The sequence below is a fragment of the Lissotriton helveticus genome, chromosome 3_1 (assembly GCF_964261635.1).
Source record: "Lissotriton helveticus chromosome 3_1, aLisHel1.1, whole genome shotgun sequence".
NCBI classification, from domain to species: Eukaryota; Metazoa; Chordata; class Amphibia; order Caudata; family Salamandridae; genus Lissotriton; species Lissotriton helveticus.
In genome coordinates, this window is record NC_136061.1 from 598,025,598 (window position 1) to 598,050,428 (window position 24,831).

General features: G+C 45.9%; 1 protein-coding gene across 3 annotated transcripts in view; it reads left to right on the top strand.

The window, feature by feature from the left end:
• The window catches only part of LOC144824675 (uncharacterized), a 1,660,589-nt gene that overhangs the window by 168,483 nt on the left and 1,467,275 nt on the right, over positions 1-24,831 (top strand). For all 3 annotated transcript variants that reach the window (XM_078683712.1, XM_078683710.1, XM_078683711.1), the window contains exon 2: positions 14,804-14,825. In XM_078683712.1, the coding sequence (XP_078539838.1) occupies positions 14,804-14,825 (22 nt within the window). The remainder of the gene's footprint in view (positions 1-14,803; positions 14,826-24,831) is intronic.

Sequence of the window (24,831 nt, forward strand, 5' to 3'; positions counted from 1 at the left end):
GCCACAAATCTTTCTGTGTTTTAGCATACTCCATCTCACGATGGTCCGTTAACAATGAAAACATGTTGACATATTTGTCTCCCCATATTAACTCTTTCGTGGCCAAGGGAATGTGCTGTGCAACTTTTTCCCGCCTTGAGGGTATCGAGCCCTCCCCCATCATCGGCAATGCGAGCTTACCCGGATCGGCTGTTGTTGCCGCCGTCTTTTCTTGACAAGCTGCTGGTACTCCCGGCGCCACCTGTGGAGGAACAAGAGGAACACTCGCCTTCGCGACATCTCTCGATTGCCGCAACTGCTTTATTAACACTCTGGCTTCTTCGGCCGGATCTCCCGGGGTCGCTGTGCCCCCCACCTTTGTTCTGAGCCATGCCGTCAACTGTGCGGCCAATTCTGGGGGTATTTCCTCGTCCTCGACAGAGGTGATCACCACCGGGATAGGCTGGCCTACATCTGGGTTCTGAACCGGGTTATCGACCGGTACGAGGGGGGCGATGAGAGGTACCTCTGGAACTGGGACCCCCCCCCCGAAACCGCCCTTTCCTTGACCCGCTTCCCTCTTCCCCCGGGGACTATTCCCGGCAAAGCCAGGCCTATCACCTTTTTTGGCTGACCTGGGTCGTTCAATGCGGCCAATTGCTTCTTTACCTCCGCTAAACCTCTCCCGAGCGACTGGACTTGTCCGAGCTTTCGGTCCATACAAGCCATCCGATTCGACAACAGGCGTAACATCCTCTCTGTCTCCGAACCCTTTCCTGCTTGCTTGCTAGGCATGGTTTCGAGTCTTCCGCCCTTGGTCGATCCACGAGGTCCTGAAATCTGTGGGCCCTCGAAACTGAAAGAGAAAAAACAAGATTACCACGTTCAAAATTGCTGCTTGTTCCGTCGAGGGCTCACGAGCAACGAGTGGGTGCAGCCTTCCGATCCGAGGAACAAGAGGACGATCTTCTGGATTCCCGCTCCTTTATCCTTCTGCAGGAGGGCGTGTACCCGTCCCCGATACGCCTACTGGGCGTGGTCTTCCATCGAGGTGTCTAGGACAACCCTCTCGGGCGGGGGAAGGCGCGCCCCGGCTACGCCGCTTTGGGCATACCAGCCGGGCTACGCCCACCCCGCCCAAAATGGCTTCCCGGGAGGTCCAGGCACCCATCCATACTTTCGGGGGGACCGAGCGGTCGCCCCTTTCCATTCACTTTGTCCAGCCCCTCACTTGCTATCATTGTTGCTTTCCCCATAGCCCTTTAAGCACTCCATAGTAGCCCATGTGTTTCTTTACCCCAGAGTGCTGCATATCCATTCACTTTGCCCAGTCCCTCACTTGCTATCATTGTTGCTTTCCCCCTTAGCCCATCCATTCGTTCCCCTTCCCTATCCATCAAATATGTTTTCTACTGTCTTCCTTCACCCTACTCCTTCATTGCTCCCTGACCCTCTCCAACTACCTATCTTGCTTGCTTTTTTTATTTCCACACTCTACTCCGACACCTCTGTTATTCCCCCATAGCTCCCTCTTGTTGCTCCTTCCCTCTTCATTTTTAAAAAAATGTTTACTTTTTTGTGCCCACCACACTTTCTGCAGGTATCCATTTTAAAATGAATATTAGCCATTTTAAGAGGGATGCCTGTGAGTGTACATGCACGTGCATATGTGTCAAACACCAAGAAATGGACTTGTATTATTTGAGCAAACCCACTTAAAGACGGCTGCAGTGGATGTGCTTGTATCCACTGTAGCCATCTTTGGATTAGTCTGTTTAAATAGTACAAATGTATTTAGCAATTGGAGCTGTGGATGCACTTGCATCAACCATGGCCATCTTTGAATGGATTTGTTAAAGTATCACAAATCCATTCAATGATATCTGACACTCTTTCTGGGTGCGTATCTTACACAAAAATCATTTGCAATGCAATAGGTCTCGCATTATGAAAGTTTGAGCTATTGGTATTGTAAATTACACATTTTCTATTTATGTGTTGGTTTTGAAAATAGCAAAATAATAGCTTTGTCATTTACAATACCAATAGTTTTAACTTTCACAAATGTGACACCTATAGCATTTGTAATGCAATATGTGTTGTATTTACGTGACTTAGATTTATTGATATTACAAATAACAATGGCTTTTATTTTTTTAAAATAATTAATACTTAAATAAAAGCTATTGTAATTTATAATGGCAATAGCTTAAACTTTTGTAAATAACTTTTGTGAAGGTTATGTTCAGTGTATTTTATTGTGACGAAAATCCAAGAACAGAAGTGAAATATTAACATCTTTTTGTGACATTTGTAATAAAGCTTGAAACATTGAGAGAACATATTTGAACCAGTTGTTGTTGAATGGTTGCACAGATTGATGCTGTGGTGACGCTGAGTGATGTGGTGGTGCTGAGTGATGCTGTGGTGATGCGATAGATTGATAGAGTGAGGGCTTGAGATAGATAGAGAGAGGGCGATAGATAGATAGAGGGAGGGCGACAGAGGGAGGGCGATAGATAGAGTGAGGGCGATCGATATATATAGAGTGATGGCGATAGATAGAGTGAGTGCGATAGATAGACAGAGTGAGGGCGATAGATAGACAGATAGATAGAGTGAGGAGCGATAGATTGAGTGAGGTCGATAGATAGATAGAGTGAGGGCAATAGATAGTGAGGGCGATAGATAGATAGAGTGAGGGCAATAGATAGATAGAGTGAGGGCGATAGATAGAGTGAGGGTGATAAAGTGAGGGCGATAGAGTGAGGGTGATAGATAGATAGAGTGAGGGCAATAGATAGAGTGAGGGTGATAGAGTGAGGGCGATAGATAGAGTGATCCGATAGATAGATAGAGTGAGGGTGATAGAGTGAGGGGCGATAGAGTGAGGGCGATAGATAGAGTGAGGGCGATAGATAGAGTGAGGGCGATAGATAGAGTGAGGGCAACAGATAGATAGAGTGAGGGCGATAGATAGAGTGAGGGCGATAGATAGAGTGAGGGTGATAGATAGAGTGAGGGCGAAAGATAGAGTGAGGTGGCCTTGTGGTGGACGTGGTGGTGGTGGACGTGGTGGTGATGATGGTGGTGGTCGTGGTGGTGGTGGACATGGTGGTGGGTGTGATGGTGGTGTGGTGGAGGATGTGGTGGTGGTGGACGACGTGGTGGTGGTGGACATGGTGGTGGTGGACGAAGTGGTGGTGGATGTGGTGATGGTGGACGTGGTGGTGGTGGAGGTGGTGGTTGTGGAGGTGGTGGTGGGTGTGGTGGTGGATGTGGTGGTGGTGGTGGACATGGTGGTGGACGCGGTGGTGGTTGATGCGGTGGTGGTGGACGTGGTGGTGGTGGACATGGTGGTGGGGGTGTTGTGGTGGTGGACGTGGTGGTGGACTTGGTGGCAGACTTGGTGGCGGACTTGGTGGCGGACTTGGTGGCGGACTTGATGGTGGACGTGGTGGTGGTAGTGCATGTGGTGGTGTTGGTGGAGGTAGACGTGGTGGTGGAGGTGGATGTGGTAGTGGCCTGGTGGTGGATGTGGTGGTGGCTGTGGTGGTGGTGGTGGACATGGTGGTGGTGGAGGTGGTGGATGTGGACATGGTGATGGTGTACGTGGTGGTGGTGGACATGGTGGTGGTGGGCATGGTGGTGGTGGACATGGTGGTGGTGGATGTGGTGGTGGCGGTGGAGGTAGGTGTGGTGGTGGTGGAGGTGGTGGACATGGTGGTAGTGGACATAGTGGTGGTGGACGTAGTTAGTGGTGGTGGATGTGGTGGATGTGATTGTGGTGTAGGTCGTGGCTGTGGACATGGTGGTGGACGTGGTGGTGGTGGACGTAGTGGTGGTGGATGTGGTGGTGGATGTGGTGGTGGTAGATGTGGTGGTGTTGGTGGTGGACATGGTGGTGGTGGATGTGGTGGTGGTGGTGGACGCGGTGGTGGTGGTGGAGTGGCGATGGTGGAGGATGTGGTGGAGGTGGTGGATGTGGTGGTGTTGGTGGTGGACATGGTGGTGATGGTCATGGTGGTGGTGGTGGATGTGGTGGTGGTGGATGTGGTGGTGGTGGATGCGGTGGTGGTGGACATGGTGGTGGTGGATGTGGTGGTGGGGGAGGACATGGTGGTGGTGGAGGACATGGTGATTGTGGTGGTGGACTTGGTGGTGGATGTTTTGGTGGTAGTGGATGTGGTGGTGGTGGTGGAGGTAGACGTGGTGGTGGACGTGTTGGTGTCCTTGTAGTGGACGTGGTGGTGGCCATGGTGGTGGTGGTGGACATGGTGGTGGTGGACATGGTGGTGGTAGACATGGTGGAGGTGGGTGTGGTGGTGGTGGTGGTGGTGGTGGATGTGGTGGTGGTGTTGGACAAGGTGGTGGTGGATGTAGTGGTGGTGGACCTAGTGGTGGTGGATGTGGTTGCGGATGTGGTGGTTGTGGATGTGGACGTGGTGGTGGTGGACGTGGTGATGGTGGACGTGGTGGTGGTGGACGTGGTGGTGGTGGACGTGGTGGTGGTGGACATGGTGGTGGTGGACAAGGTGGTGGTGGATGTGGTGGTGGTGGTGGACGTGGTGGTGGTGGACGTAGTGGTGGTGGACCCGGGCCCGCTAAATGTTTGTAGAGGTCACAAAGAAAGATTGGCTTTGATTTTGCAAATTTCAGAGCACCTCTGCTTTGCCCAGCTAAGAGTCTCTTTAAGCCGATGCCCAGAAAAGGAATGGTGAGCAGACGGTCTTTCATAAAATGGCTGCCAGGCCCCCACGAGGACGCCATTGACAATTTGGTGCTGTGTTTTTATAGTAAACTCTGCAGATTCAGATGCTTATGAGTGGTTGGTTCCAGTTTTGAAGCTGAGTAATTAATTGAGGTGCAGGAGCATGAGACGAGTTGCCCAAATTTTATAGTTTGTGAAGTTGCTGTTCTGAGCTTTGAAATGAGAATCTTTTGGCTGCTACTCTACGTCTACGTGTGTGGGGGAAGGGTGGGCAGTACAGGCGTTGCAGATATAATCCTTCACTGTGCTATTCGAAATTGGTCCAGTGACTGCATAGCCCCCAGTTCGTTATTTGACTGATGAATGGCCCTCTCCGTGTTCGCTCACCCAGGGGACTGACAGAAGAATGATGGGCTCTGTGAGGGTAATACTTACACAGGCCCGGCTATTCATTCCCACGCCTCCCAAGCCCGATAAGAGCCTGCCAGCATTGCAAGACAGAGATAAGTGAACTAGCGAGGGGGCAGAAGAGACAGAGAGAGGGAAGAAATAAGAATGAAAGGGCTAGAGCGAGGAGAGTGGACGTTAGAGAGGAATGGAGAAAGGGGAACCAAGGTAGGAAGGAAGGAAGCTAGGAAGGAAGGGTCGGATGGAGGGGAGGGTGGATGGATGGATTAAGGAATTAGGAGAGAGGGTGAGGACTGATAGAGAGAGGGAGACATACACAGGGACTGACAGAAGCATGATGTGGAGTGAGAGAGCGGGCGGAAAGAAGAAAGACAAGGATTGAGAGAGATGGACGGACACAAAGTAAGGATGAGAGAGAGATGTACACCTTAATCAGGATGAGGTTTATCAGTGATGGACAGGCAAAAGCATGATGATTATTGACAAAGATAGGCACACGCAAGATGGCTGAGGATTGAGAGAGAGGGTCAATATGAGCATGGTGAGAACTGAGCAATATGGACAGAAAAACGAATGGTGAGGAGCGGGAGACGGAAAGGCAGACATAAACATGGTAAGCATGGAGGGAGATGTGGACATGAATACACATGGTAAGCATGGAGAGAGAGGTGGACATGCACACACATGGTAATCAAGGAGGGAGAGAATGTGGACAGACATAAACATGGTAACCATGGAGGGAGAGGTGGACATACATGCATGTTATATGCATGGAGGAAGAAGTGGACATACATACGCGTAGTAAGCATGGAGGTAGATGTCGGACATACATACACATGGTAAGCTTGGAGGGAGAGGTCGACATACATAAACATGGTAAGCATGGAGGAAGAGGTGGACATACATACACATGGTCAGCATAAGCACGGAGGGAGTGGATGTGGACATAAATAAACATGGTAGGCATGGAGGGAGAGGTGGGCTCACATAACTAGCATTGATATAGACAGACATAAACATGACACGCGCGGAGGGAGAGGATGTAGACATACATAAACATGGTACGCACGGAGGGAGAGGATGTAGACAGACATAAACATGGTAAGCACGGAGGGAGAGGTGGACTCACATAATTAGCGTAGTAAGCACGGAGGGAGAGGATGTAAACAGACATAAACATGGTAAGCCTGCAGGAATCTGGACAATCAATTCGGGTGAGGACTAAGAGAGACAGGGTGAGGCTGAACAGACAGAAGCGTGGTTAAAGAAAAGGAAGCATAGCAGCAAGTTAGCAGACCTGTATAGAAAGGAGAATTCTGCATGAGGGACAGAAGAGAGTAGGGTATGGAATGCAGGAGTTGGGGCGAGACAGTGGGGAAGAGGGACAGGAAGAGAGAAGACAAGGTTTGGAGATGGGCATAGAGAATTGAAGGACGAGCACTGAAGAGGATAGAAATAACAAGCTCTCGGCATTGCGTGGCGGGGGGCCGGGGGAGCGGATTCCTTTGAAGTTTGATGCGGGGCGGGGGAGCGGATTCCTTTGAAGTCTGATGCCTAGGCTCACAAGCTGACCAAATGGTGTGCTATGTGCATGTCCCCGCCTCACATGCACTGTAGGCAATCCGCCTTTGGGTGCACTTTTGAAAGCCCTTACGTTAATCTCGCCAAAGCATCCTTAACGGGATGGCTTTCAGCGAGACCTAAAAAGGGAGAACATACATTTTCAGAAGAAGAATTCCGTCACAGGCTCGTTAGGCAAGAATTTAAAAGTTTATATAATTCATGCCCCTTGCAGTCTGGGGAAGGAAACTCATAAATTTCCTGTGCTTAGAAAACAAGCCCAAGAGAATGCCGACAGCGAAGCAGAACCACAGACTTCACAGGTAACCTAATTTCTTACGATTCATAAAAAGTCGGCTTATCACACAACATAATAAAAAAACACAATTATCAAAACAATGTCGCCCTCTTAGCTTTCAAAGCAAGAACTCTACTAAAATGTGTAGAGGAACTGACTTACTTGTTTTACTGTAGTTATAAAGTATTTTATGTAACGCTCGTCCTTTACCCAGTTTGTTATCATTTCCTTTTCAAGGTACGTTGATCCACATGTAGTGCAGTTGCATGATTGCATCTTGCCACACATTTCGCGCTGGAAAAAGAGGTGTGGATGGGATTAGAGGACGCAGCGTGACTCATTCAGGCTAGGCCTGTGCGCGAGCTGCTGCATTCATCCGAGAAGGGAGGGGCCAGGCACCCTGTGTTTGCTTCGAGTTCATGCAAGTACACGACCCAGGAGAAGGGGCAGCACATCACCTACTGGTTTTGCCATCTTTCCTTCACACACAGAAAGGAGAAATGTTGCCAGTGAATAATCTCATACACACAGTTTTGGCAAACGTTTAATCCGATTTATGGCGGAGGGACATGCAAGAATATGTGAATTGTGCCGCGGTAGACTGTATCTATATCATTGACACAACAATCTAGGGGAATTCTCCACTGGCGTTTATTTTTCAGTTTACATAGCTTCGCTAATGTTAATGCAACTTTACATCAACATTTGCAACACCCGACCAAGTGAATAGAGACCGTTGCACTAATTGGTCAATGAAAAAATAAAGCGCATTTTGCATCAATGAATCGGTCCAATTGCCAACGCAAAAAGTGCACCGGTGCCAGTGCGATCTATTTAATCTGGAAATGTAAGCGATTTATGTGAATTGACTCCTGGGGCTGACAGCACTGAGCTGCCTATGTTCTTTTGAACATGAACCAATCCGATTGTGTGGCGCCGCGGTTAGGGTGACTGACTCCGGAATCTGGGGATCATGGTTCGATCACCGGCGGCAGATTAGCCCAGCACCATGTCAATCAATCAATCATAGACATTTATAGAGCGCACTACTCACCCGGAGGGTCTCAAGGCGCTTGGAGGGGGGGGGTGCTGCTACTGCTCGAACAGCCAGGTCTTGAGCTTCTTCCTGAAGGAGAGGTAGTCTTGGGTCAGGCGCAGGTCGGTCGGGAGGGAGTTCCAGGTCTTGGCGGCCAAGTAGGAGAAGGACCTTCCTCCTGTTGTCGTTCTTCGGATGCGGGGGACGGCGGCGAGGGCGTGACTGGTTGATCGGAGATGGCGTTTGGGAGCGTAGAAGTTGATGCGGTTGTTGAGGTCGCTCGGGCCTTGATCGTGTAGGGCTTTGTGTGCGTGGGTGAGGAGACGGAAGGTGATTCTCTTGTTGATGGGGAGCCAATGCAGGTCTCTCAGATGTCCGGAGATGTGGCTGTGTCGTGGGATGTCGAGGATGAGTCTGGCTGAGGTGTTCTGGATCCGCTGGAGTCTCTTCTGGAGCTTGGCGGTGGTTCCGGCGTAGAGGGCGTTGCCGTAGTCCAGTCGGCTGGTGACGAGGGCCTGGGTGACCGTCTTCCTGGTCTCGGTGGGGATCCACCGGAAGATCTTCCGTAGCATGCGCAGGATGTTGAAGCACGACGAGGAGACGGCGTTGACTTGTCTGGTCATGGAGAGGGAGGAGTCCAGGATGAAGCCCAGGTTGCGTGCGTGGTCTGTTGGTTTGGGAGCGGGGCCCAGGGCGGGGGGCCACCAGGAGTCGTCCCAGGCGGAGGGCGAGGAGCCCAGGATGAGGACTTCCGTCTTGTCCGAGTTCAGTTTCAGGTGGCTGGTCGTCATCCACTCGGCTACGTCTTTCATCCCTTCGTGAAGGTTGGCTCTGGCGGCGGCGGGGTCGTTGGTCAGTGAGAGGATCAGTTGGGTGTCGTCAGCGTAGGAGATGATGTTGAGGTTGTGTTGGTGTGCGATGGCCGCGAGGGGGCTCATGTAGACGTTGAAGAGGGTGGGGCTCAGCGAGGATCCTTGAGGGACGCCGCAGATGACTTCGGTGGCCTCTGACTTGTACGGTGGTAGGCGGACTCTCTGTGTTCTTCCGTCGAGGAAAGAGATGATCCATTCCAGTGCCTTCTCCTGGATTCCGACGTTGCTGAGGCGCTGCACAAGGGTGCGGTGGCAGACAGTGTCGAATGCCGCGGAGAGGTCTAGGAGGATGAGGGCCGCTGTTTCTCCGTTGTCCATCAGGGCTCGGATGTCATCGGTGGCAGCAAAAGTAAATTTGTTGTGTGCCGTTTATGAGGTACTATGACAACAATGACAGGAAATTGAGCTTGTCGGGAAACGCACGACTTCTGGCAGAGGAGTGAAAGAGACACTGCCGCGCGGCCGTGAAAGTGAAAGCGCGGCCATGAGATTCGCTTTGTGTTGGGGGAAGTGGTGAGGCAGGGGCTGTTGTGAGAGGCGCAACAACAAAGGCAGATGGCTGCGCGTGCACATGCACTTAAGCTTGTAGCCAGCCAGCAAACGTGGGTAGGCAGCACTTTCGAGATCCCTTTTACAACAAGCTCTCGGCATTGCGTGGTGAGGTCGGCGGAGCGGCAATGCGTGGCGGGGGCGGGGAAGCGGCTTCCTTTGAAGTCTGATGGTGATGGTGTGCGATGTGCACATGCCCGGCTCACATGCACTGTAGGCAATCCGCCTTTGGGTGCATTTACCAGAGCCCTTACTTTATATCTCGCCAACAAGCAATGCTAAAGCAATGCCTTAGGCTCGACCTAAAACCACTGGCAAAGCGTATGGGTTTCAATGCTGAGACGCCCATTGGCTTTGCACATGCTACGATTTCAGTTGTTCATTTCAGTTATACACACATAAAATCTAATAAAGAAATATAAAACAAGAACTAGGCTGTGAGCAGTTAAAATGGTGGAGTGCAAGTATATGCTATTTATATGCAAAAGAGAGGAAACACTACTGGTCATCATGTATACAGTATCTTGATGTCAGTAATAACTTAGGTTTTTGTTGGCATACTTGGTGTTCATTAAGAAGGAATCATGGATTAGACACTGACCTTGAACAGGAGCTTGGACGACTTATGTAGGGAGTATGTTGAATGCTTTACAGTTTGCAGTTTGATTTAACGTTTTAGATTTGTCCACCTCTGAAGTTTTTGGGGCCGAGGAAGCCATTCTTTTTCTTTTTTTTAATTGTTTTTCCTTGTGATCTAGCGTTTTCTGTACCCACTTACTTACCATTGATCCTCCGATGGGCTTTTTTCTTTGACTGACGGGTGATGGGAGTTAACAATCAAAGTCAATTAACAGTGCAACCCATTTGGCTACACAATGAGGACCAGGAATCGGTAGCAATCGGTTAAGAAGGTTTGTTACAAGTTCAAAAATTATTTAAGATACATGACTCTTAAGACCACGCTATGAAAATACAAAATAGCAACAGGCAATTTAAGCCTGCAAAAGAAATGTATAAAAACTAATATAATGCAAACAAGCAATTCAGTTACAGCAATACAAAAGATTAATTAAAGTATGTAATACTTGGAGAAGAGATGCAAGTTCTGTTGTCTATGCATTAGTAATTTATATTTCATGAACCTAATCCAATTAAAGGATCTCAAAATCAGGGAATTTCCATGAAATCAGAATAAAGTAAGGAAAGATTAGGTAGGAAAGTGTCAGCATCCCAGAAGCTCGATCAAGAGTCTTCTATGGATCAGGGAATAAGTGTTAACCTAAGTCACACTTACAAAATGATGAACTGTAAACATAGAAGTCTGAAGCTCTATAAGTCCGTAGGCAGGAGTGAAGCAAGGGCGAGGTCTGCAAGGCTCCAAGAAAGATAGAAGTCTGAAGGACATCTGTCAAGAGCGAAGGGGCATCTAGGTGAGTTCTGTAGCCAAACCGGATGAACACTAAATTATAACACCCAAAGTCTCTGGATTACACCTCCTTTGTGCGTATCATCAGTGATCTATTGTTCTCGTTCATTTCTCATGTTGCAGTCTGCAACATCTGCAGGTTATCCCACACTCAATATGGGAAGGACATCTTTCTCACTCACATATTTGTTTGCAACATTTGCTTAATAGAGCTTTCAGTTAACTCTGGGTCCCCATGTTCCATCGTCAATGTCTTATTCTCAGGCTCTTTCTCCTATCTCTAGTACTGTAATGTATCTATGCTACAACTAACAATGCATGTGAATGCCTGCAAAAAATTTCGAGTTAACAGAAAATGGAAAACAGAATTTATGCAGCATGGTGAAATACAGGCCTAAATTCAGTGGTGGCTGGTGACATTTGCAAGTGGTGGAACATACATTTTCTGTTGGATGGCACCGTGGCAAGCGAGCGAGCCCCAACATTTTAAGGAGGGTTCGGGGGAGAAAATTTTGAAAAAAGAGTGGGTAAATGGTGCATTTTCAAGCAAATTTGAGAAGCAGGAAGTTAATAACGCAATTGTGAAAGTGCAGTTATTAAAATAATTAAGGTATGTCATATAACAATATGTAGATAGAAATGTTTCTGAAGCTAGGCCCAGCCAGTGCCACGCACCTGAGGGCAATATACATGCTGTGTGCCAGCAGGGCCTAGCGTCAGAAACATTTCTATTGTTATGTTTTTGAAGCTAGAGAGTGGTAGAGAGGCGTACACACGATCAGCCAGGAGGCTCACCACAAAGACACTGTCATGGTGTGAGCTTCCACAGAGAGCTCAGAATACGGCCTACTAACCTGCACTAAAGGCGGGTGAGCGTCAGAGGTGCACTCACTAACCCTCACCTGCATTCGGTGACCCACACACTAACAGCCAGGGTGCTCATCACAAAGATGTGAAGTGAGCTACCACAGTGAGCTCAAGACATGGCCTAATAACCTGGACTTCTTGGAGCTCGTCACCTGTTAATCCATGTGTAAAACGCCAGGAATAACACGCCGCTCTTGACAACAAAACGGAAGCGCCTCGGCATTGTTTACCGAAAATGATGAATGTCACGTTGAACCTGTCACGTGGAAGCTCTAATAATGTTTTACAACAGCGAGTTCTGAAACCAGCGGTGCTACATTCAATTAATTCATTCTAAAACAAGGTTGACATTAGAAGCTTAGCTTTTTTTTAAAAAAAGTTTGCAGATGAGGAGGGGAGAATAGTGTTTAAAGTTTAGACTTTTGGAGTATATTTACAAATATCAGCAGTATGCCTCGTGAGAAAGAAGACTTTCAGCGATATAAATAAATATGTAAATGGCAGATAATACAAATGCAATTCTTTCGGCCTGCTAAGCAGCTTTCATCTGAGACCAGACAGCCCCATCTAATACTGCGGTTCCAAGAGCTGTACCCTATGAATATTGGCCTGCACGCTGGAGATTAAAGAACAGCAAATGTTTCTCTGAAGGCTAACAAATATATCACCCCTGATAACGAATGACAAATGTTGTTCCATATTGTGACAGACAAAACCAAGTGCTAGGCTGCACGCAGAATCTGTATTGTGTGGTCAGTAGCCTCAAGATCACACTGCACCTGCACACACAGCGTCAGTTAACACAGAAGCACTCACAGCAGCTTGAAAGACTAGGTGAGAGGGCACGAGGCAGCTGGTGGCACCAAAAAGATATGAACACTCCCCACACAATAAACTGCACTGTCCCGAACACAGATCGTGTAACTGCAAACGAGCGACACGGAGAAACTGCGTAGCACTAAAAGAGAGACGTTTCTACCATGTATGGGAGGGAGGCAGTGCAAGGAACTTGCGGCCCTTGGTGAAGGGTTATTTTACACTCTCTAAATCCCCAGTGTACGCCCTTACCCTATCTGCCATGAGCCACAACCCCCTCGGGGTAAAATGACGTATTTACGGGCAACAAATGTAATAGGAAGAGAGTTCTTCAATGACAGAGCTTAGTTTGTGACAGTGGCTGGCGGCAGTCAGCTCGCGGGGGGGGGGGGGGGGGGGGAAGGTAGGGAGGGGGGGATGTCGCGCCGGGGGTGGGGGGAGTTAAATAAAACAAAACTGACCTCATCGAGTCACCGCCGTTCCGGGTCTACGCCACCTCTGCTCCCCTTGGCGCCTTCAATCACGTCACAAATGGCACTGGACTGGCAGCCCCTCTCCGCCAATCCAGGCACTGCTGCAGTGCTAGGATTGGCTGGGGGCACAGGCTACTCTTTGCCCACAGCATGCCCATTAGGAGCCCGAAGGGCTCCTAATGGGCATGCGCAAAAAAGTTCAAACACGAGAGCGAATGAGTGGGCACGGCCCGGGTACAAAATTCACCCTCCGTCCCCACTCATTCACACTTGTGTTGCTTCCTGTTGCCCTGGTGACAATCATGTCAATCAACATGACGCCAGACCGCCCACCCCCTTCAGACTCTGAAGGGGGTGGGTGGACTGACGTAATGATGTCTGACATGATTGTCAGTTCTCCCGCCTTGGCGTCTTTGAACTTAAGTAAACTAATTCAGTTTACTTAAGTTCAGAAACGCCAAGGGAGCTGCGGGCCGCTGCGGGCGCCCCCACGCCCCAATGGACGCACCACGGATCAGGACAAGTTTGGGCATTAACTCAGTGGTGCACATTTAATATGTGCACATTTAAACAAAAATGTATATATGTCTTTAGTACATTGCATTTGAATTCGTATTAAATGTGGCATACAGTAAATTTTCAAATTAACCATATTTAATTATGGCTAAGAACTACATTAAAAACAAAGATAATGCACACATTACATATATTCTTTATCGTTTTAGGTAACATCACATTCTACATATATGAGGACAGTTTCCATTTAGTTTTCAAATCATTAAATGTTATTGCTATATTGTAGCACAAGTTGTGAAAGTAGATTTTCATTTTTATAGCAAGCACTTTATCTATTAATGAGGATGGTTTTAATTAATTAAGACTTCATTCAATAAATCAATTAAGTATGATAAGCACATAATGTCAATAAATTCTACGATGAATGTACTCTTTAATAATGGTGTCAGTGCTGCACTTATGTTAAACCGCACAGGAAACGTGCTAAGTGCACGTTAATGTCATGTATATGTTAATATATTTGTGACTTGTAAAGAGTGGGCAGCCTTGCGCTGCACCAATTGCTGGAAGTCTCCCATGCTTTGCTCTGCTTATTTCGATCAATAAACACTGTGAGAAGCCTTCCTAGTACAAAAGTCTGAATTTAATGTTAATGGGGAGATGATTCTCTTCCTATGGCCTGGTCCCTTATCAACTTTCTTCTACTCAAAGTTTCCCTTACCCCCAATATTGACCAGTTGTGTTATGACCATTATTTTATATCTGGTGGAATTAAAATTATGTTTGGTACTTGTCCAGCTCATGCTTCTCTCTACTCAACTCATAATTCCATCAGCTTTGAACTTGTTAGCCACTGTGCACTAGGTAACAGCGAATTTGGAAGTATATGGCCTGTAACATATGCAATTACCAAACGTCTTCAATTGCAGGTTATTTGGCTGTGTTACAGGTCTCATACTGTGAGACACACTGTGCTTGTGATGCAGAGCCGGTCATAAGCTTTGAAATTTGGTCTCTTCTAGTGTGGGCTAATGCACCATCACCCCACAGAACATAAACATGAAATAGGCTGAACTTGGTCTACCATCCATCAGAGGCATACTTATTGGTGTCAAACTGTACAGTGGCATGGCGGAGTAGTTCCAGAAAGTTAGAGTGGTAAAGAATGTATGTGGTGGGGCACTACCAAAACGCCCCACATAAATGATCTGCCACTGAGACCCATGATAAGAAATGCCAATAAATTACAAGCTTGTATTGACCATATCTGATAATGTTTTTTTGCCTTTCAGGGTATTGTCGACATCACTTGGGGTATGTATGAATGTATACATTTGGAATCCATTTTGTAAATCCATGACTGGCACCCCCTATGAAACTTTGTATTTAGAGTTTTCAACTTATTTTTTGCAGGGACCAGTGTTCATAAGAATTTTAAGAAAATGTAATTATTTAAATGTATATTCCCTCTGAGCTGGAGTGAACTGTGAGGCAGAAGAGAGCTTCTCCTAAAGGGCGGGTGATGCCGGAATATAACCGAGCACATTTCAACCACCTTATTCTTTCACGGTGCTGCCCTACTTGCTGGGGAATCATGGTGTTCTATGTAAACACATCTACTTTTGCTGCTACATCTTGCATCCCACTCCCTAAATTCAGCCCTTGAGACATCCCTGCAGAGCTGGTAAATATTTAGTGGAAGACTAGTTAAGAAGGAACAAAGAAATTATACACCAAACGTACTATCCCAACTTCCTGTGGACATCTTCTTACTGATAACACTCTCTCCTACCAAAAACACAAGCAAGGATAAAAGCAACATGTCTGACTTTGTTTTAGATGTTTTTATGAGCAGAAGTATTTCCATTTCCTTAGTGATGCAACATTAAAGGAGAGTAAAACATGCACTATTTGTATCATGCTTGTTGTAGACAAACTGTAACACTATAAACACTGCACTGTTTGCATCCCATTTTATTTGATGCAGATAAAGTATAATCATTACAAAAATAGCAAACATATACATAAAATGGCCCCACAAACACGTGACACATCAAGCCATTAGATAATGTTGTACAGTCATTTAGTCTATATGATATTTAAGCAAAAGTAAAATGAAATGGGGAATTCATAATTGTAGTCTTAAACTTCCCACTACTTCAGACCTGGCATCATCCAGTGGTGATTTCAGTTTGTCCTAGTTTGATCAAAACCCCATTCCTTTCAAACTTCTGCAGGTATTTACTGAAACTAATCCATCCCATATTGCGATTTGATAACAAGTTACCAAAGCACTGTTTGGAATTGCGAATACATACTGATTCGAGATTAGGAAGGGGTGTGTTTAGGCGTTCCTTCCTAATAAAGAGTCACAGTGGTATGCAAGAATGTTTTGCAATTGAAATGCGGTCACAAAACATTTGCATTTTACCACCTACCTCAGGTAAGTGGTAACCCATTTGCAAATGGGAAGGGGTCACCAAGGGACACCATCCCCTTTGAGAATGTAAATAAAAATATTTTTTAAGAGCAGACAGTCGTCCCACGGACCACTGCCTACTCTTAAAAAATGAAACTGCAAAGTTTAATTTTTTCATTTTAAAGGCATCCTGTTTTCCTTCAAGGAAAATGGGCTGCATTTAAAAGGCTGCTTTAAAATAATAATTATAATAATTTGCTTTATTAACAAGCAATCACATACCTGGTGGTCAGCTTACGTCAGCAGGCCACCATACTTGTGATGGCTGTGAGTCATATTGGGTCGCAAATTGCTTCCTACCTCATTAATATTCATGAGATAGGTCTATTTGCGACTCTCTAGGAATCCCTAATGAAACTCAAGAGTTTCATACATTGGGGAATACCGATTTCCTCAAATTAGTACATCTAGCCCAATGTTCCCTCCTGAAAATACTGATCGTCCTTGCTTGCTGCTTTTACGATGAGTTAGAATCAGTCTTCCAATTCCTGGTGGTCAGAGATCTCCAACAATCATGGAGATAAACACTAGCTGCTCGACTCTAGCCGAACGTTTGTCCAGCGATTGGGGGAGCTGCGTACAAGGATCTAAGCAGCATACTACCTGGGATATAAAATTGTATAAAAGTAAATGCCGATAGTCTTCTAAGTGAGGGCAAGTCCGAAATATGTGTAGCCGATCACCCACTTTTACATCACTGTAGCAAAGGCAATTTGTGGAAACACTGGATTTAAACCATTGAAGTGCAACAGGCCTAAAACGCAGCATTCAGCTATAGCAGCGTTGCATGCATTTTAGATTGCGTCCTCAAATAGATTCACAAGCAAGTAAACAGGTTTTATGCCAGTCTTTAAAATGTGTATTGATTCCTACCTGTTCTACTTGCATCACTCTAATATAGGCACTATCCAAGAATACCAGCATGCTATCTTCTTTTAATGTGATTTGGAGGAAACTGGTTGCACTCCATTCCTCCTGTTTACATTGATCTTTCTCTGCTAACTTTAATAAAGTGCTACAAATCTGGATGTAAAAAAAATGCTTCTGAAAATTGTAGCCTAAAATTCTTCTTTCGCCTATCTGAGCAGCTAGAACATAACACCACATGTAGTATCATCAGTGAGGCATTAAAAATCAAACCGTATGTTATATTTGTATTTATTTTCTAGCCTTTACTTCAAAATGAAATGATCTGCAGAGCTGCTTCAATTATTTATTTGTCTGTGTGCAAAAATAAAGCACCATTCTCACCATACAATTTAATAGGAGATGCTTCTAATACTGGAGGCACTTTTGAGGTTGAGGTCCTCATCTATACTTCCAGTGTTTCCATAAACAGGCAAATAGAATTGGTGATATAGTAGAGCCCTAACACATTCCCCTAGTTATATTGAGAAGTCATGCGTTTTGACTGAATATTACACTGCAGTGGACTGCAGATAAAGGGAGGTAATCAGCCCTGTGAACTAGGAATATAAATTATGAAAACTTAAAATAATATAAAGAATTTTCAGCTCATGGGTTTCCATGCTTTATCAGCATGCTAAAGTATTATAGCTAATCTATAGCTTCGGCCAAATATGAGTACACAATTAACAACCAGGTAAAAACCCACTTTTGAAAATGTTAAAGGTCAACAAGTTGACGTGGTGTTCCGTGGAATTGTATTTTAAACCCTGTCACTGTTTCGAGCACCCATGTGTCCCCTGTAATGGACACCCACTTGTGGTTGAACCACTGCAGTCTTGCACCAACCTCTGGTAGGAAAAAAGGGTTATTTCTTACTGGTTGTTCCACCCGGCGATTCAGTGGTGGCTAGTTTGCCTAGTTTGGGCACGATCTATTTTATTCAACAAAGAGTGCCCACGCTCCGTTGATTATACGCATTCACATTTCCTAGGAAACATACCGTATTTTCCGGCGTATAAGACGACCCGGCGTATAAGACGACCCCCTACTTTGCTTGATAAAATTTAGGTTTCGTGCTATACTCGCCGTATAAGACTACCCCCACTTCCAGCGCAGTCCAACACAGTCCTGCATAGCCATTTTGAGAATTTATTTTGGGCTTACTAGTGATTCTAGTCCTCCTCCGTGTGGGTGAGCAGTAAGGCTTTATCAGAGGACAGTGGCAAGCGTTTATTAGTCACACTCAAAGACTAAACTCAAACAAATTGGTTGTATAAAACATATTGCTTTAGTCACAATATTTTTATTTAGAACCATATGAAAAACAGTCACTTGTAAAACATAAGGCTGTTTGTCATCAAACATGTACGGTAAACATAAAACAGTGCAAGTGGATTAAACTTTTCATAACTCCATGCGATTGTTACAGGATTTGCTGACGTTCCCTTTAAAAGCCTTCAAAATCCTCCTCTTCGTCATCTGATATCATAAGTAAGTCAATGAGATCTTGTGGTACATCTGTAAAGCAGTCATCGTATGGATCTGGTAATTCCGTATCAGATGGTGTGGTCTCGGCTTCATCTTTATCTTCATCTTGCCACAAGTAGTCGTCCTCCATACCATCTAATGAATTTGATATGCCACACTTCTTGAAAGACTTTATGACTGTTTCTGCATCAATATCATTCCAGGCTTTTATGACAAACTTGCACAAAACATCCAACTGTGGTGCACGCATGTTTCCTCCTTTTGTGAATGTTTTTTCACCGCTAACCATCCACTCATTCCACTGTTCTCGAATGCGATCTTTAAATGGCTTGTTTAGGCACACATCCAGTGGCTGTACCAACGATGTCAACCCTCCAGGAATAACTGCAGCATCTGTTTTTATTCTTGCCAGCCTTTGCTTGGTGCTGGGAGTTAAATGAGCCCTGAACATATCCCACACCAGTAGACTACGTTTTTGAAGAAGTCCACCTGGTCGCCTGCTCCATACATTATCAAGCCATAGCTTTACCCCTTCTTCATCCATCCAGCCTTTTTCATTCACATGTACAAAACAACCAACAGGAAACTTGAGTTTCGGCATTGTTTTTCTTTTAAAAATAACCATTGGTCTCAGTTTGGCGCCATCAGCTGTGCATGCTAATACCACTGTAAAACTGGACTTCTCATGTCCTGTTGTTTTTATTAAAATTGTTTTTTCACCTTTTGGATGGACAGTTTTGTTTGCAACCATATCAAAATTTATTGGAGTTTCATCCATATTTCCGATACTACTTAGCGCATAGCCATGTTCATTGCGCAGCTTAATAACGTAGCGATGGAAACTTTGCATTTTGGCATCAAGATCTGCAGGTAATTTTTGTGCAATTTTCGTCTTTTGCCTCAATACCAGATTATGCCTTCCCAAGAATCTAGTACACCAGGATACAGTGGCCTTAAATCTGTTGCTGAGATCTGGGTTAGATTTGGCCCACTGAAGTGCAAACAAACGTATTTTATTTCGTGTCACTACATAACCGCTTTGGCGGTGCTCATTCACCATGTCTGCTTCATGTTTTTCGAGTTCTGGCCAATGTGGGGTGCCTCTTCTTAATGCACACTTACCCCTTGGCATACTCCTTAATGCTTTTTCATTTGCTTTCCAGGCCCGAACCATCTTTTCAGTTACTCCATATTGTCTTGCAGCAGCACAGTTATTATGTTCCATGGCAAAATTTACAACTTTAAGTTTGTAACTGGCTTCATATTTCTTTCTTCTTGCTGCTGCTGGAGCCATGATGGGTTCTTGACTGTCAGCCATTTGCATACTGTATGTATTGCTGCTATACTGTATGAACAGGGACTGGTACTGTAAACATGTAAATATCTGCTCACCAGACTGCCTTTCCTTTTGCAACAACAAGCCAATCACGGCAAGTGCTCTACTGGTACTGGTACCGGTACTTCCTGTGCACTGCATACAAACTCTGTGCTCACACTACAGGCCCTCTCCAAGCATCTCCTTACTTTATTAAACTGTACAGTGCAGTTGAGGTGTGTATCAAAACAAGGTACCTACCTTATGTTAGATTTCAACATAATAATAAAGATTATATAACTATCAGTCATATTAAAACCTTAAAAAGAAGGGTAGTGTGTTTTGTCCCCTTTCTATCTCCATGGACTGAGGAGATCATGTGGTACTGACACTTCCCTCCTTCCGATGAGCATGAGATTTCTGGAAGGAGAGAGAGATCAGCACATGTGGAACACAGTGGGGGCCGCCATCTTCAGAGCTGCCTGTTATATTTCAGGACCTCCTGCTGCCTTATCCTGCTGCCTCATCTGCCTGGGGATCTGCAAGCGGTTGGAGGCGCGTGTGCAGGTCAGTCTAGGCAGGAGTGTTTGAGTGCCCTGTCTTTAGAGCAATCGTGCAGTGTCTGCCATTTATTGCAGTATTATACCTGCACACTTATCACTTTTTTCTCTTGTAATGTACCGATTGCTACCTCATGTATTTTGGTTGCTCGCTATTGTCACTTGATCCGTTTGTGTCAGAGCGCCTTACAGTAACGGTTCCGCTCCACTGTGTAATGTAAATACGGTAGCTGTGCCTTCAGAGTGTCTTATACGGCTTGGGCTTGTGTCGGTATGCGATTTTATATAGCGCGGACTTTACCCGTCTGTGTCAGAGCGCCTTACAGTAACGTTCCAATACCCCTTAGCCCCCGCGGTGCGCGAGGAGGGGGAGCTCTGGCACTGGGCCCTGGGCACGGACGGCGGATTAGAGAGCGTGGGCGGGAAATGGTGCAGCTCGAACTCGCATCCAAGATCAGCCCCTCGCTGATTTTGTTGGGGCCGTGGCATACCGGTAAAAGCATGTAGAAGCAGTCTGACACCTTCAGGAGTAGTCTGCGCTCTTGATAAACCCATAAAAACAACGGTCTGATTTGGCATCCGGCGTATAAGACGACCCCCGACTTTCCAAAACATTTTCAGGGGTTCAAAAGTCGTCTTATACGCCGGAAAATACGGTAGTGCCTTCTGAGCCCATCCCGATAGGACTGCCGGTTCAATCATGTGGCCTGACTCCCTGTCATCTTACACCATGTCCAAAAGTTTGGTCAGCTGACCCACCACATCCAGGACCATGTCTTGGCAGGTCCACCAAGAGCGGTCCAGACCCTTCTAATAGTCTTTAATGAATTTGGTGATAAATGTTGCTATTCGTGCATCAATTTCTGGGGTGCTTGCACCTTATTCGCAAGGGAGGGCCAGGGGCACTCTGTTTTCAGGCAAACTCGACCTCCTGGTCTGTGGGTTTCCTGATACAGCTGGCCACATAACTCGCTACATTGGCGTTGGGATCCAGTCCACAAAGGGGGGGATGCTAAAAATCTTCTGGGTTGAGCATGTCCATTATATTTATGGAATCTTGGTCCTGAGGAACATTCAGCCGGGGTTTCTTGGAGCCACCTTCCGGTCCATAAGGTCTGCTTGGGCCTGGTCCATCACCAGTGTCCCCATCAGGGTTGTTGGTATCGTCCACATTATTGTCATCCACCCCCTGCTGGGGGCAGGCATCCTCTTCGGGGGTCTCACCTGGTTGGGAATCCTCTTTTGCCTCATGATTGTCTAGGCTTCTTTTGGGAAATGCCTGGCACAGCCTACTCGAAGGCCTCGGATGAGGTAGCGGTCGTAGGGGGGTGATTTTTGGCTTCGCCTTGCCCTTAGAAGTCTACCTTAAACAGGTAGTGGGTTCCGTCCAGCTTTCCCCTGATGAGGGACCCCACTCCGCCTTGCAGTGAGTTAAATTAGGCGTTTGCTCAGGGATTCCAGAATCAAAGAGATCGCCTTCTTCAATGATGCATCAATAGCATCCACCAATTCTATGTGGATGGGGTGTAAAGAATGCTCATCCTCCACAGACTCCCAGTATGCATCAACTCATCTGCCATGATGCTCATGAAATTAGAGGTCAGAGCGGTATAAAAAAAATTCAAAACAAGCTTAATGCCATACAGGAAATAATAGCTACCAGGCCCAGAATTTTCTTTTTAAGAGCCAATGCTTGTTTGTGATTTACAGCCTTGAAATACACTGGCCTAGTAATAAGGAAACACTCCACGGGTAAACCGCTAATCTGGAGCAGGTGAAATAGCAGGGAAAACATTGCTGGCTCCGGCGCGATCAGAAACTGACAGTCTGCTTCTCAGTGGGAAGAAAAACTGTCGGACGCACTTGATGCACGCCAAGGAATGCCAAGAATGTAAGGAGGGGTGCCTCCTCCTCTTTAAAGCCAGGTTTGCGTGCCACGCCCCCTATCTGGAGCAAATGCATACTGCATATCTCTTGGTTAGCAAGACGCTCTGCCGTGTGTTTGGGCAGAGATCCTCATAGAAAGGCCCGCCCAGAGTCTCCCTGCTGTGAGGATAGTCAGGCGTGTGTTATGATAATGAATCCAATACACAAGTAAATCTTGAAGTAGGTTTATTCCTCAGAGAAAGATCCTAAACAGCTTCTTGCCAGACACAGCTGGACCAACTGATAACAGTGCCACAGCGGTGACATCATATTAGAATCTCTAGAGCATCATAGGGATGCACCATTCCAAGCAATAACAAATGTGTAAAATGCAAGCCAGCATTATAGAAATATAACACATCTCCCCCCTTTATAGTAAGACAAGAAAAGGAAAGAAAAACAAAGAAAAACAAATCAACAAAATATAACTGAGGCTCATGAATTGAATCAAGAAACATAATCACTCAGATACCCAGGTAACCTTCTTTCAACAGCAGCCCTCAAAACACGTGAACCATCCAACCCATCTCCCTCCCTTGCAGGCGTACCTTGTTCATCAGAAGTATTTGTAACTCCAGAGGAGGGAGTATCAACCCCTTGTACCTTTCCAAACTCTACATCCTTCATCAACATCCAAGGAGAACACTGCTCCTTATCATACCTACCTTCCAAATTTTCTACGTGTTTGGAGTCACCCCTTTGATATAAAGCAACCCGTCTGAGATTCCAAACTTGACCATTAGTTAATCTCACCCAATTGCTGCCCACAGTTTTCACCTTGAAAGGTCCTCAGAACCTGGTGACAAAATTATTATGCCCACCAAGCTTCACTTTCACTAGATCTCCCACATTAAAGTACTGTTTGTCATTCACATTCAACCACTCAGATTGTGATTCTGCCCCTCTTGTTTTCTCCCTCATCCATGAAGGAAGTAACTTTGAGCCAGCCTCCCTTCCTCGCATCATTCCAAATGGGCTCTTACCTAAGTCACCATTCACTGTTGTGCGATACGCCCACAGCATCTCACTCACTGACTCAAGCACAGGTAGACCAGAACCATGAGCCAATTGCATGATACCCTTGACCATGCGGTTGATGCGCTCCACGAGTCCGTTTCCTTGTGGATTATATAGAGAACAACACACATGCTTTACACCGACAGAATCTAAGAAGCACTTCATTTCTGTAGAGGTCAATTGTGTTCCATTGTCAGTCAACAAAACTTCCGGAAAACCTTCCCTCTTAAAAATTTCTGACAAAACAGCAATGGTAGCTTTGGTCGTTATACTGCTCATAAACGCAACTTCCACCCATTTCAATTTTGCATCCACCAAAACAACCGCAAACCTCTCATTCTCTTTTAAGAATGAAAATGGCCCGACAAAGTCTAGACACACCTTTTCCCAAACCTTGTCAGCAACAGAAACATGCTGGGGCTCTTTGCTCGATCCAATGCCAACCCTTAACCTCTTCTCAGACTCCTTGCATGCCACACACCTCTCTACCCACTCTCTCACCTGCTGATCCATAGTGGGCCACCAGTACAATTCTTTCAACCTCCTTATGGTCATTGTTTGACCCATATGGCCTTGATGTGCTAACCCAATCAATCTGCCCCGCAAACCCTGTGGCGGTATAAACTTATCCTGACGCATTAACACCCCATTATCTGTAACAGATAATTAATCTACAACTTTCAAATAAGGCCGAACACCAAGTGGAACAGAACTTTCCCTCCTGGTAACACCCTTCATCATCCTGCGGACACCAATCAAAGTTGCATCCTCTTCCATCTGCTCAATCCAGGTCTTCTTCTGTATAGCACCATCCATACCTTCTACTGCATCATCAATACTTGCTACCACTTCCTCCTTAGAAAGATCCACAACCACAGCTTTCTCATCCGGTAACCTTGACAAACAGTCAGCGACTTTATTGCGCCAACCTGGAACATACTCCACTTTACAGTCAAAATCTTGCAGCTTTACTGCCAATCTTGCTAACCTACCAGAACAATTGCTTATCCCTCCTGGACCCAAAATTTTCAACAACGGTTTATGATCAGTGCGCAACCGAAAATGACTGCCCCACAAAAATACTCTAAAATGACTTGTAGCCCAGGCCGCCGCCAATGCCTCTCTCTCTATAACAGAGTAATTGCGTTCACACTCAAACAAAGAACGAGAAGCAAATGCTACAGTCCTTTCCACACCTCCAAGCACTTGTGCCAAAACAGCACCTATGCCCATGGCACTTGCATCCACAGTAAGGATATTATCCAAATCATTTTGAAATGGAGTCAAAACACCTGCATGAACTATTTCCTTTTTAATCACATCAAACGCAGATTGTTGCATTTTCCCCCAGCTAAACTTCTTACCCTTCCTTAAAAGCTCCCTCAATGCTTCCGTCTTGTGTGAAAAATTTAGCACAAACTTCGAATAGTATTCCACTAAGCCCATGAAAGAACGTAAAGAGTCCCTATCATGAGGCACACTTGCATTCACAATGGCACTAACCAGGTTCTCCTTTGGTCTTATCCCATCCTCTTCGCCAAATTTGTTATGATTTTGAATCCAATACACAAGTAAATCTTGAAGTAGGTTTATTCCTCAGAGAAAGATCCTAAATAGCTTCTTGCC